The sequence below is a fragment of the Pecten maximus genome, chromosome 1, assembly GCF_902652985.1.
Source record: "Pecten maximus chromosome 1, xPecMax1.1, whole genome shotgun sequence".
NCBI classification, from domain to species: Eukaryota; Metazoa; Mollusca; class Bivalvia; order Pectinida; family Pectinidae; genus Pecten; species Pecten maximus.
This window is the reverse complement of record NC_047015.1, coordinates 19,149,747-19,165,096: the sequence shown is the minus strand read 5'-3', so window position 1 is coordinate 19,165,096 and position 15,350 is coordinate 19,149,747. Positions and strand designations below refer to the sequence as shown.

The 15,350-nt window shown below is 33.9% G+C and overlaps 1 protein-coding gene across 1 annotated transcript; it reads left to right on the top strand.

Annotated features, from left to right (window-relative positions):
- The first annotated feature begins 1,609 nt into the window (after nucleotides 1–1,609).
- LOC117327104 (thymidine kinase 2, mitochondrial-like) lies at nucleotides 1,610–14,537 on the top strand. Its single transcript, XM_033883938.1, has 11 exons — nucleotides 1,610–1,808; nucleotides 2,012–2,218; nucleotides 3,296–3,351; nucleotides 3,875–3,949; nucleotides 6,809–6,862; nucleotides 7,083–7,172; nucleotides 7,462–7,535; nucleotides 9,725–9,813; nucleotides 10,085–10,164; nucleotides 11,287–11,367; nucleotides 12,130–14,537. The coding sequence occupies exons 2-11, from the start codon at nucleotides 2,020–2,022 to the stop codon at nucleotides 12,211–12,213; spliced, it is 882 nt and encodes a 293-aa protein (XP_033739829.1). The 5' UTR covers nucleotides 1,610–1,808; nucleotides 2,012–2,019; the 3' UTR covers nucleotides 12,214–14,537.
- Nucleotides 14,538–15,350: the final 813 nt, after the last annotated feature.

Genomic DNA, 15,350 nt, shown 5'->3' with positions numbered 1-15,350 from the left:
TATTTACATATTTAATTTGAGAGAGAGAGTTACATATCTATATATCCATCCAAGCATTTATATAAGAGCCAATCTTCACCGACAACAGAAGTATACACAAAGCACTTTCCAAAGCTTGCTGCTGGTACTATTGTTCATCACTTCCCATGCCAATGTTTCGTTCTCCTTTCACTCCGTACTTCCTTGAATATCCGTACGGTTCTATTTTGTTGTCGGCATCGGAAAAGATTAAGTATATTCAATTGATACTTTATATATTTCTCTCGGTACAACTACGACAGGAAATTCAAATCTATATCTTCGGATCTGTCGTAGTTGTACCACGAGAAAAATATATAATATATGTACAATTCGTATCCATGTATGTAAATACATTGCGATCCAGGTATTCATATCATCTTATAGACGACTTTCACAATGATCATGTCAGGGTATCGGGCCGACCATCACTGCGCCATTGAAACGTTCATTTTGAAGAACGCCGATGTGGCGCAGCGGTATAAGCTGCGGGTATTTCTGGCTAGGCGATTGGGTGCCGTAGATCGTGAGTTCGAGGCCCGGTCAGGGCACGAGTCAAAAAGTTGTCTGCCTTCGTCATTTGTGTTGCTAAGTTATATATACACAAAAACATAACATACCATATGTAAATATATACATAAAATATAAATTTATAAGGGGTGTAGGAGAGAAATCAGAATCTATTTGAGTTAGCGATGTATATCTGAGTGACTTGACAAATTCTTAAATTTTCATCTTGCAGTAAATCATTTCTTCTGTGTAAAAGTAACTGCAGATCTAGTGGAATATACTCATTCAGATCACGAAACAATGATATTCTTTGGTTCACATGATTATTACAAGCAAAGCAAAAGTGATATGCATCTTCAATTGGATGTCCACACTGGCAGTGACGGTAAATAATCAAATTTACTCTATTAGGTCATTGTTGAGTGTGCTGGATTTGTTTCTTAGTCTAGCATGCAATATACATAAAAAAAAAACTGTTTGAAATGTCCCGGATCTCTGTGCGCCCCTATCTGTTGATCTGTTTAGATTTGATCAGGACCGGGTGGTTGCAAAAACATTTAAAAATGGTAAAAAAAAAAATATTATTATTTTTGTTTTGCATCTTTTTGACATTTCTATCGCGATATTGAAAAAAAACGGTGCATATATTATAGATTCTATCACGAAGATCTTAAATTTTAAATTAAATATTGATAATTTCCATCACTGACCTATATAACTCTTTAATATATAACAATGCATTTCGTATGATCTCATTAAGGGGTTGTATTACTTGACGTAGTCTACTTACTCGAGTAGTTTCCTAAAGGAAATGCTTGTTAAAAGCTAACAGAGTAAAACTATTTTTATTTTAGTATGTTTGTAACATCAATAATTTATTATGGATATATTTGAGTTATATTATCTACATCGTGATCTCTTTATCATTAAAAGTGTATTTTCCCCGGATTATAATATATTTTGATAACTGTAAATTGATACAGTCGGAGGAGGTCGTACTTCAACCGTATAAGAAAGACAACTCCTACAATCAGAAGCCGGATATTGACTTTGAGGGTCATTTTCATGGGGTACACCGCCTATTGCGAAACACGCACCTTTCAAACAGAGTTGTCAAACGAGCTGACTTCAGCATACTTATTGTCGGTGGTGGAGGTAGACAGTGATTAACCATGGTTGTAGGCTGTGAAAACAGAGGGAAGCTGATATGACAATTAACATACGTCTTCGGTTTCAATTGATTTGTCTAATGACAGTCTGGTTGATATATCCTGTCGAAGGTGATGCCTGATGTCGGATAACTTGTTACTTGTCGATGTTTCATCAGCAGCAATAAAGAGTGATATTATGTCTATTTAAAGTGATAACTTGTTTGTAAATGTTAGAATTCAACAGTGATAGTTACAATACTGGTAATTTGTGAATGTCGAAAATGATACCTCTCGCTCCGTTTTGTTTATGTTTTTTTCTTATTTTGACACAGTTCACTAGATGGCGCTGAATTCCATTTCTGGAATATTGGCCAATCAAATTCGAAGATTGGAGTTGGCGGCATATTTGATGCTACCTTTTGGTGGGAAGTCACTTTGCGCCAAGAAGACCCGAACAAGCGGACCAAATTTTTTTCTGGACGACACACTTTTAGAGAAAATGTTGGGATCCAATCAACTAAAAACCATTAAAGGGAAAGGTCTGTACAACATTACCATAAAATTGTGTTACGGGAAGGCCAGATTTATTAACAAACAATTATTAAGGGCTATTTGTGTTAAGACTAACAGTCAGTGGTGTAATCTCAAAGTACGATGCTTTCAAGTTGTGCTTTGCTGATTTTCTTAAATAAATTCATTTGTTTATGCCTTTTAATTTGCTAGATAGGGTTTAATTTTAATTTTTTAGTATTTATTTTTTGTCTGTGATGCCTTGTCAGGAATAATCATACTCTTAAATTACAATGCAACTTGTAACAAAGAACGAGCGACAAACCACGATCAACAGAAAATTAATCGGACACATTTATCCTGCTGTTGCTTATATGAACCTGAAAAAAATCGTTAGGTATGGACTGATTTCATAAAAAGTTGGGAAATCTATCCTTGATTCCCTCACGGTTTTCAAGTATTTTTCTTTTGTAAACTAAACATGAAAGAAAAAAAACCAGTCCTCAACTTGACCCAAGATTCCCTCTTTCCCCATAAACAGGTTGGGGAAAACCACCAACTTGCATATTATACTCCAATTGAGTTATAGTTTTGCTACTAAAAATAGACAAAATAACTCTAAAGTAATATAAACATATTTAAGTCGCATAGGCCTACATTTACTGGATATGGATATAGAGGCTTTCGGCCTGCGTCCATAAAAATAAAAATTATTTGCACATGTTGGGAATTAAGTACCAAAAATTGATGCAATATATACTTCCAGTAGTGTTACATCAAATTTCTTGGTCGACAACACTTTCAGTAAACATCTAGATCTTTTAGTAAAATATGATTTACCTTGTCATAAATTCAGTTGCCATTAAATAATTGATTTCAAAATTTATTGTTTAATCGTTTTTGGCTATTTTTTAGCAACAAATCCATACTTGAACTGGCATATATTACTGGAAACCTGACAAACGGCCATAAAATTTTGGATGTTTTATGAACGGCACACTGCCATTCTTCAATCATAAAATAGAAAGTCCTCTTAGGAGATCAAGACTGTAATGACTGTCTAGGAAAGTTCCTAACCTGAATACTAATTACGCAATTTGTTGCAGTTTTTGAGGAGAAAGATTTAACTACTCTGCTCCCAAAAGGAAAGAAGACCTGCACTGTAAGTATATCGTCAGCAGTTGACAACTATCTGGATTTCTACTTGGATACTTTCAATAGACCTTTTTTTTAACTTGATTAATATATGCATAATATAGTGAGTATTCAGCAGCTTGATTTTTCTAAAGCCAGAATATTTGTATATATTATATAAGGGATTAGACAGAAGGATAAATCTAACATCAGTCTTTTCCCAAGATGGTCTGGTATATGGTCATGATATACCCTACTAGTAGATGCATTTGTAACAACAGGTTTTTTCATTAACTCACTCTCACACAACTGCTTGGAAGTAGTTAAGCTTGTTGTAAGAAATTATAATAAAAAAGATCTTAAATTTAAAAGTACACGCACACACGAAAAACAAGAAAAATGAATAAAAAATAATAATATACAATTATGCATTGCCTCGGCCTGTTCTTTTTGTTTATCAGAACTTTATCATTGGTGTATGTTAAATAAAAAATTGTTGTAAACTGTACATTACATTACACAGTACTGAACTAGCTATATATTTTGTTTAGATATCAGTAGAAGGCAATATTGGATGTGGGAAAACAACTTTACTGGAGTACTTCAAGGGATCACCAAATGTGCAGGTTTGTTATCTGGAACAATATTAATACTATCAGGGCATCCAGTAGACCCTTGAGAGTATGCTTTTGACTCCCCAAATTGAGATCTGACTCTTGGGTTTGAAGGGACATATGTTTTGACCCTTCAGATTTCTCAGATTAGTGATTTGACTTCTGAAATTGCTAAAAGTCGAGGGTCAACTGGATGCCCCGACTATTGTGCAATGTAACAGTAAAAGTTATTTGCCATCGTTCAATTAGGTACAGCTTAATTTGCATGGCTAGTAGTAAAAACAGCTTCGCCACAAATATGAATACCTGTTCTCCTACTTTGAAGTGGGACATTCACAGCTATTGGCATGCAAATAATCCGAAGTTAAAGTCGTTGTTCACAGGAGATGACCTTCTCGGCCGCCATTTTTTCATATTCTACTTGGACGTGATACACCCTCTCTGATTGGTCAATAACTTCTAAGTAGTGTTGATGCTAATTGAGTCATTATACATCGTTTTGGAACCTAGAAATTAGTTATTAATGAAAACAACCATATTCAATTCACCAGTTTTTATATATACTTGGTTAAAAAAAAGTTAACAATGAATATTATTTGAAATCAATGAATTGGTTTGTCTCTATATGCAGACAAGAAATGATGTATTTAGTTGTTAAATAGTATTTGTCCTTATTTTCAACTATAAAAAACTGTTCTGTAGATCAGTTTGACCCCAGGGTCCGTTTCCTGATAAAACCCTGAAATTAATCCATTAGATACATGAACAGTCTACCCTCGACCTACTGCCACCCTCGCATACCGCCACCTACACCCCTAGAACGGATTTTCCTTCTATATAATTCCCTCGTTAAGTTCGCCACCCTCGCAAACCGCCATCCGCCACGTTCATAACAATACAAACGTCCCGAATCCCTATATATTACCCTCGCCGATATCGCCATCGCGGTCCATTTTTTCTGCGATCGAGGAACTCTTTAGTGTTCTATTTATAGAATTAGGGTATTTCCTTTTTCACAGGTAACTTAGTTATACGCTTGAATGAGTTTCTATCACTCCGGTAGATATATATGTATCGATGTTTATATATGTGACATCTACACAGGTATGGTTTTATTCAGTGTTTTATTTGGGGCCGAATTTCGGCCCCTTCCCCTAGAGAAATTTTGTTGTATTTTCCCAATTTCTTGCTCATATTTTCCCATTCAGAAAATATCCCTTCATATTAATTGGTGTAAAGAAATGCCGATCAAAATGTATTTCACAAGATATTTTCAACGCCGGTGTTCTCGTTCTATGTTGGTCGTGTTCGATATCGCAAATTCCCGTGCTTTCTGTTTCCGTGTCTGAATCGATGTCATTTTCTTCAATGTTTCAAATCGAGCATCGCGAAAGTCTGTGTCGATTGAGTGTTTTAATTGCACACGTGTCCTCACATATGCTATGACAAGCGCTTGAAAGTTTAAGATTATGTAAACAAGAGTCGCACAACTCGAAGTATTATGTCAAAAGACGGACAAAAAAAGATAGGAAAGGCCTTATGAAAGTGAGTGACTTCTTCAAAAAGTCTTCCGGCGGCGATATACCAAACAACCCGTCAACCAATGAATCATCATTCAACATTGAATCTGTTTTATCAACCGTCCAGACGGAATGTTTACCCGTAGCAAACGTCAATGTACATGTAACCCGCAATGAAGACCTGGTATTAACTTTATTGGGGGGAAAAGATAAGCAGCGTCGATAGACGAACATTTAATGCTGCCAAATATGGATCTGCCTTCTCTTGGCTTTAGCACAGTAGTGTGACATGTGGCTGCATGTGCAAGTACTGAGAATTGTTTGAGAATTGTTTATTTTTTGGTGCACATTCGAGTTGTAAGCCATTTGTTACAAAGGGTGTAAAACTTGGGACACATCCTTCAAGAAAATTGAAAAAACATGACCACTGGCCTGGACTCTTTGGTGGACATGTTCAAGGGGCAAAAAACAAGGAAAATGGCCCTTTAGATAGCTATTAAGAATCATTAGGCCAGATGAATGTTGAAAGTTTAACAGATAAATAAATATTTGGATGTGTTATTGACTTTTTTTCCCCTTTAAAACCAACAGCAAATTTTCCCAATTGAAAAGGTACAGGCCCCTGTAAAAAAGGGATGAAAAAATCACTGTTATTTGTAATAAAGCATGACTGATTTCTGCTCAATAAGTATTTTTATTTATGGCGTGAACGATTTGGCTTCATCAGTCGAGATGGAAACTCTGAGACGAAAGCGTGTTCTTCGGACTTGATCTAGTGCCGCGTAATTTCCAATAAAATTCGACAGACTTTTTTTCAGAAATTACATATGTGTATTTGTAAGCTATGAAACGTACGGTCAATACCATGGTGTCTTATATGTTAACTCATTGTGTATTTATTAAAACGTTGGTACAACATTATCTTTTACTGTTGTAATTTTCATGATTCGATACTAACGCCACCCTCGTTATACCGCCATAATTGACACTGTATGTAAAAAAAAACATAACGAGTTATTGGTTATTTTTTGTAGTTGAAATATCAATGAAATTGAATTATATAATAAGTGATGATGTCATATTCAAATTTATAATATGGTACCTCCTGAAATAATTTATAGCTTAAGAGAAAAACATGCTTTAGAATGCAAAAACTTTAATCAGACAATGCATGAGAGTAAACAATCAACTGAATTGCCTTGTTGCATCCAAACAGAAAAGATTAAAAAGAATATGGTATAGATTATAAGTAACTATTATGTTGTTGCAGATGAAGTTTCGATCAAATCTTTTGGTCATTTATGAATTTCCTTTTGAAAGAAAAGCTCATATTTCCTGAATGTAATTTCAGGCAATACGGGAACCTGTAGAGCAGTGGACAAATGTTCAAGGTCACAATGCATTGGTATGTATGTGGTTAAACTCCTTTGTTTTTCCATTTCAAAGGTTTTCATAGTTTTCTATTAATTTTGCTTCAAAATTCATGGTCAATCTGACCCAAACAATTTTTGACGGATGATTTATTAAATCTCTGCTCAAAAGGGATGGCTTCTAAATTAGACAATTATATATCCTTCATAACAATATATTGTATTTTCTTATAATCACTGCCTTTTTGTTTTTAGGAACTTTTGTATCAAGATCCAAATCGATGGAGCTTCTCCTTCAATTTGTATGCCCAGCTGACCAGGATACAGATGCATATGCGTCCGCATGTGAGTAAAATACACCCATCACAACTATGCTGTATGGATTCTTGTAATAATTGTCAGCTCTTTGCAAAAATGTTTTTCAAATGAAAATCATTCATACAATGCATAAGAGAAAACAATTAATCAACTGAATTGCCTAATTGAATCCAAACAATAAGGAAAGTAAAACTTTATATAATAAAACAATCTAACATACAAAACAATTTCAACCAACAAATTTATGAAAATTTTATTTGTATGAGTTCTTAGATCTGTAAAATAGTCATTACCGATGTCTTTTAATATATTTTAGGAAAAACCTGTCAAGATGCTGGAGAGGTCATTGTTTAGCACACGATACTGCTTCGTGGAAAATGACTACCTCAAGTAAGTAACACAGAGTAGAATGTCAATAGAGCCAGCAGTTAGGTGTTTTTTCATGTGAACCAGTGGAAATTATGTCCATATGGTATGCTGGTGAATAACTCTTTGGAATATGAATAAGGATAAATAAATAGTGTATATTTCAAACAAAGAAATAAAACTGCATATCAGCTTTTTGGCTAGATCAATGACTCTTCAGTGACGCAAGGGGCTAAATGTGCGGGGGGAAAGGATGTTGGAGTATGAATAAAATCTAGTGTATCATGATTATAGATATCAACAGAACTTTTCTGGATTACTTTTGGTACCTCACATAAAAATTTAACGGAACCCTTTGGAATTTTTTTTTTTTTTCTTGCTACTAATAACAATATTTTAAAGATTTGATCAACCAACAGTTTGTTCATATTCCTTAATACGAGGGCTGATTGATATGTTGTGAGCCTCATATTGAACATAATCCCCTTCAGTATCTATACACTTTTGCAAGTGGTGTTTAAGGGCCTCAATGCCACTTTTATAGAGCTCCTTTTCTTGGCTGTTCAGAAAGTCCTCCACTGCATGTATACTATCACTTCGTTATCGGACTGAAAGTGGGTGTCTGAAATAGCTGTTTTCAGTTTTAAAATAGATGAAAGTCTGATAGAGCGAGATCAGGTGAAAAACTCAAAAATGCGGATGCTCAATCAATTTAAAGCCACCATCATAAATGGCAGCCATGGCAATGACAGACTTGTGAACAGGAGCATTGTCCTGATGGAATAACACACCTTTAGTGAGCTTTCCGTGGCGCTTAAGTTTAATATTTTCTGTAACTGCCTCAGAAGTGAAGCATAGTATGTGCCATTGATTGTTTGTCCCTTTTGGAGATAATCTATCGGTAGAATACCATCAGCATCCCAGAAAACAGGCCATAACCTTCCCAGCTGATGGAACAGTCTTTGCCTTCTTTGGCGGGGGAGAGCCAGGGTGCTTCAATTGTTGTTTGGCCTCTCTGGTAAAATGATGGACCCATGTTTCGTCCATAGTGACAAATCTCTGAAGAAAGGATCTTCAAAAAGGCTGAGATAAGCACGCATGATGTGTGCTTCTGATCAACTGTCAGAAGTCTTGGTACCCATTTGGCAGAAAGCTTTCTCATTGCAAGATCCTCTGTCAGAATGGAAAATATTCTTTCCTGTGAAATGCCAACTCTACTGGCTATATATCTTTCTGTGACTCGTTTGTCAGTCATAACAATATCATGAACTTTATTGACCATTTCTGCAACATTGACAGGCCTTCCAGGATGGGAGTCATCCTCAAGGCTCTGTCCCTAGTGTTGCTACCAAATCATTATAGATATCCTTGGGTGTTAAACCTTTTTATGCAAATATTTGTACACTGCTCTTTCACAGAAAGCAAAAGCCGCTTCTCTTGTTTACTTTAGAGTGCTACCTCGTCGATATTCAAACTAGCCAAATGAGACCAGTCCTTGGGTATACCACCCTATATAGTCAGAGAATAGGACATAAAAAGAATATCCTTGAGTACCTCCTTCAATACGAGGCTCGCAACCTATCAATCATTCCTCGTAAGGTATATGACCACACATTTTTTGTCTTGGCTGCGACGAAAAGGTAATCTGTGCCCTATCTATCAGCAACATTGATATTTTGCTCATAAAATATAAATCCAACTTGGTATGATGTTATTTTACATAGACAAGGTATACACAATTGTCATTTTATGTATATTACCTGTATGTTATGGTCGAGGGACTGGAAATTGAGTGAAGATTATGGATGATATTCAAGTGTGTTGTATATAGGGTGATTGTTTGCAATTACTTGTCGAACAAAATTTATAAATATCATAGATGATAGAATGCTAGGATTTCTAATACTAATATGTTAATTGTACTTTCAAAATCAAGAGAGAAGACTGGGATTTTATTAAATGAATTTACTCTCTGGGAGAATGCAACGATAATGCATTAAGTCTGATTTGTAGACAATGTTGGGAGAGTGAACACGGGAGCATACATGTTTACAGAGTAAAACTGAAAATTTCAAATGTATGTGAGGACTGGTAAAGTCAATATACCTACCAAAATTATGATTTCCTAAAAATCAATTAAAAAGTTAAGGGAAGTGAAATGTGATCTACAGCCACATGTTTTCTATGTTTCATGCCTATTTTTTTTGTTTCAGCAAAACCATCAATGGACTAGAATATGCTATTTTGAACCAATGGTTTGATTTCTTGACTCAAAGAAAAAACACAGAACTTGACTTGATTGGTAAGAATAATGCTTGATTCACTGCATACTTTTATCAAGTATCCCAGATGTCTCTTAAAAACATGCATTTTCACTGAACTGGTATATTGCTTTAAATGCTAAATTTTCCAATAGGTTATTATATGTTAAAACTTACAATTTGTGAAATATTTCCTGCATGGGATCCAACTTTTTAAAATGCCCAGTGGTTGTTGTCAAGAATCTTTCAAGCTTAACAAGAATATATGCTATACAAATAGACACCAACTATAAACATATATTTGTGTTTCAGTGTACTTGAGAGCTGATCCCAGAACCTGTTATGACAGAATCAAGAAGAGATCAAGAAAGGAAGAAGCTGGAGTACCCTTTGTAGGTTAATTTTCTCAATTTACTCATAGTCAAAGTAATTGAAATCAAGGCTGACATATAGCATATTGAGTTTATGGAAAAACACTAACTTTGTAAATAATATATAACAGTAAAACTTCTTACTAGAACTCCTAGGGACCATATATATTATTTTGAGGAATATGCAGTATTTAAGCATGCAGATGTTAGTCTGTTAATAATTAATCATATATGTTAACAACCAGGGATTTTCCTACAATTTTTCAACTAGGTCTAGGGTCCATTGATTTAGGAATTTAAATGCAACAAAATGTGACATTGGGAAAAACCAAAAAAAAAGGTGAAATTCATACAAATTAATGAATATTGCCTTTATTTTATTTTTGATCTCATTTTGTTATCTGTTGCTGTTTTTGATTTTTCAAAATTGCCTTAATATAGGTCTTAATACTTAATCATTCAAAAGTGACTTCAAAATTGGGAATTTTCACATGATATATTTTGATGGTTATATATTGTGCTAATATATTGTCCATAAAATGCTCTCGTCAATACCTGGACCAACAGTGCCGTGATTTCAAATTGAAAGTGTACCAAGACTTGTCAATGGTTTTATATCATGCTGTGTTGACTTGAATGAAATCTCAACTAAATCATAGTTTCTATTAACATAATTCAAGGAATAAAATTGTAAAGGAAACCTCATCATATGTGAGGAAGTTTTGATTTAAGGAAATAACTAACTTCATGCACCAGAGAGAATCGATATAAATGGAAATTATTGTTTGTTGCTGTATCATACAGTCATGAATAACTAACAAAACATATTTTGCTTCATTTCATTAAAAACAGTAAGTTTTGATTAATAAACGATGGTGCTTATCTTATTATTCTAATGATCATTTTATGCTCCTGCTATGAAATGGGGGGGGGGGCTTTTAATTGCCCAACACTATAAAACTGTCTAACTTAATGTCAGTTGCAAGATGAAGTTCATCTCATTATCAAGTCCAGAAACATTTCTCAACCACTGCTCAACAATAATATGCAGCCAATTTATCACTTAAGTGACCAAACTATTGTATATTGAATGTTCAGTTTTGCTTTAATTTTATTCTTATTTTAAATTTATCTCATATCTAGGAGTTAATACAGAATTTGCATGATCTTCATGAAGAATGGCTGGTGAAGGAAAAAGTCTACAAATCTCCTTGTCCAGTGCTGGTAGGTGTTGAATTTTATAGCAGGTGTAGATTGGGAAACGAGCCCTAGGCCTGTATTATTGGAGCTTGTAAAAATATTAATTCAAATGTATTATAAAATCCTTACTTGTCCAGAATATCCCTTTAATTATCCTTCGCTGTCTTAAATATATTTAGTAGTTCATGAAATTCTAATGTATAAACAGTTATGCTTCAATGATATTCTTTCATATCATTGTTCAGTTAAAATTATTTTACATATTGTTAAAATACAAAATACAATTAATTATGGACATAGAGGCAAAATATGTATGTAACAAAGGGATTAAGCATTTAATTAGTTATTATGTTGTGAGCCTGCATGCTAAAATGTATAATCTGACAGAATGACTTGTCACTGACCTTTTTCATAGAATATTCAGAATAGACAATTTTATTTGTGCATAGATGTCAACATGTTTATTGCTGTTTTTGAGCATCAAAACATAACATGGATAAAATCAATAATTGAATGAAGAGTCGAGAGAGAAAAACAGATGAAAACTTTGACCTCCCGATCATGTGTGTAAACAATTTGGTACATATGATCATTTTAGACAGCATAACGTGTATAATGGTGGCACCTATTTTCCCTGTTTAAATATGCTATTAAATGAAAGTTTAACACAGAAGGTCATTCTGGTTGGACTTTACTGTTGATCACTTGATTATGTATATATTAAAAATATATTGACCAAATTAACAATTGTATGATTAACAAAATATTATCTTTCTTTTTATAAAGGTTCTTGATGCAAATGTCGAATATACACACATGACAAAGTTATACGAGGACAATCGACAGGAGATTTTGTGTGGGTATATATGATGTACTGACATGAGTGGATTTCTAGTGTATGATAGATACATGGGTTGTGGACCTTCAATACTAAGCAAGGACAGCTGGATACATCTTCTAAATGATTTCAATATGAGGAGTAAATCATCAAGATTTAGAGGCAGTGTTACAGTGCTGATTTGGCATCAGTCTGTTTTCTCCATGGAGTTACCACATTTCTCATTGCTTTACATTGACAGTAACAATTGTAAGCAAGCCATCATTCTAATGATCTCATTTGTCCCCATTATTTATAGTTTGAAATATGTATGATTCAAATACATGCTATATCTGATGTAATTTTCCATTGTGACAGCTGCCAGATAATCCATTGATCTTACATCGATACATTCATGATCAAGATTTTTAAGATGTTTATAATATCCATACATCAAAACAGAAAGAATGATGGTTTTAAAATGAGTCAATTAATACCATGTGAACCATTTTAAGGGTAAAAGATAATGACAGGGCTATTCCAGATGGATATCTACCCAATACCCAGTGGGAGGACTCTTGGGTAATCAAATGAGGACCACCCACAAAAAATTTAATTAAATTGGCAACTTTACTTTTCTTAAAGAATCCATTTCTTCAGCACCCACCATGCATAAAATTTCTTTCATTTTGGAGTCATAATATTAATATGACTGACTGAGGATGCAACAATTACCATTGGACCCTTCTTCCTAGTGGTGTCATGGTAAAGAATTGGTGTAATAAGTAGTATTCCAATCATTTCCTATTTGAAGTGTGATTGGAAGTTGAAATTGAGTGCTACTTTAATTTTGGAGTTATCAATTGGGTATATATTTTGGAATAGCCCACAAACTATTTACATACTGTTTTAATCACTGATACCAGCTCAATAAGTTTAGTTTACTGAGGACCCAATAACAAAGATAGTTCAAAGTGTTTTTATAAATCATAGACATATGTCAATTTGAGTTAAGGTTAAAGTATGTACAAAATCCATCAAGTTTGTGTAACTTGTGCTGTACTGGGAAATATTGCCATTATAATACATAGGAATCTTTTTTTCATTTTGCTCAATTACAGGAAGAAGTGTTCATCGGCCATTATGTGTTGGTAAAAGTTCAATACTTGTTCATTTTTTATATTATAGTTGAAGAAAAATTCACTACCACATATACCTCAGTATATAAATGTGTTCTATTATTATAAAGCCTCTGTAACAAAAATAGTATTCATGAAAGCTGTAGTTGTCTGGACAAAAGTCTGGTAACTGTGGATATATTCATCACACGCCAAAGATGTAAATCCAGGCTGTTTTTATTATATACAGGTCCATCCATGATTTAAGTTTTACAGCATACTCACCATTTTTACTTTGATCAAAGACTAAATCATGCCCGGACAACTTTTTTTTTTGTGGCAATAACACCTTGCACCTATTTTTGTATTGTCCATTCTTTCAATATTTTTAACTTTTGAAACGGTACATGTGTACTCTAGTGTATTGTTCTAGATTTACCTGTACACTTTAGTGAAACAAAGATTGTTAAAGATGCCATTTTCAGTACTAAACTTAGTATGAGCTATTGTTGAATGACAATGCAAATGTACAATTAGTATGTATTTGTTAATTAGATTTAATTATAGAAATGTTCAATACAAAAGACTTGGCTTTATGGTTGGTCATATAAATTTGTTGATTTATTCACCTTTGGAATTTCCAATTTTAACATTCTTAATTCATTTTACATAGAAAAGCTAATTTTAATTTCATAATTTTAAAATGTTGTTTTTCTGGAGACTGAATCTTTTATGTTCAGCAGCTGATGCTAGGATTTTTAGGTCATTCTGATACTACATGAAACTAGTTAGTTTTTGTATTATTTTCCCCTTCCTCTTTTCTATCTATCATACTTGTTTCTGTACACAGCATATACTCAGGTACACCTGTGTGAAGGAGTTGGGTGAGGATGGTTGTTACTACAAGGGAGATTACCTACATTCAAAAACCTGTATGCATGGTTTTAATCAATTAAGTGAAGTTGTGCTGCAGTTTTACAAAACTTAATGAATTAAGTAGTGCTACAGTTATTTTAAAAATAGAAATCCATCATTACTGGGTTTTACATAACTGATTTGTTGATTTTGTGGTACATTTATAAATTGTGTGTGTGCGAAGGAATGCAAGTTGTGTGGATGTGTATGTATTAAATGAGATCCCAGTGTTGTGTGGTTATTTGATCAGAATAACAAAGTCTCATTTTCACTGGAACTCGCAAAAATATACCTGTTAATGCACTGATTATTTATAGGTGAATAAAATATTTAAAGAATTTTGATTAAGTTTGTTCACTCTTTTTCATTTTGCTCCCAAAAGTTTCAGGGGAGCGTATAGTTGCCTCTTGGTCCTTCTGTCTTGCCATCTGTCCTTCATGTGTTCAGAGCATGACTTTGTCCATTTAAGCAAGGATCATGAAACTTTGTATGTGTATCAGGCTATGTGCCGGTATAGTAGACTCCAGGCACACAACACCTGAATAACAGAGTTATTGACCTGTGTTAAAACTTGAATTGATGTTGATGAAACTCAACTTTATAGCAAGTACAGTTTTATACCCCCACCGCAACGGGGTGGGGGGTATACCAGAATTAGTTGCCTGTTAACAAAAAAAAATTGTCCAGGGAACTCTTTAGCTGGTGATTGGATTCCCATGAAACTTCACACAAATATAAAGGACCCTGTGTGGAAGGTTTTCCAATAAAGGGGTATAATTATAATTCCTCGGGTCTTTTGGCAGATTTGATTCATGCAAAATCAATTCTAAACTTATGAAAATAACAAAATGGAATAGTTCTTTTTAAGACCATTTCAAATTCTTCAGTGTTTTGCTAGCTTGTTTGAATGAAGGTCAATAAGAATGAACTTATTAATATCACATTATTACTCCTGTATCAAGTATTTGTTCTCATTTCATTTCTGCAATAAGGTTTTCGAATGGGTTCAAAGATAACTTCTTATTTTATCTTGTAACACCATAATTTCATACAATTGGACAGACTTACAGTTGTTAGAAATTCAAAAATCAAGATAGGTGCATGTCCTATATTCACATATTTCTACAGATATGCAAAAGTACAAATTGCAAAGACAA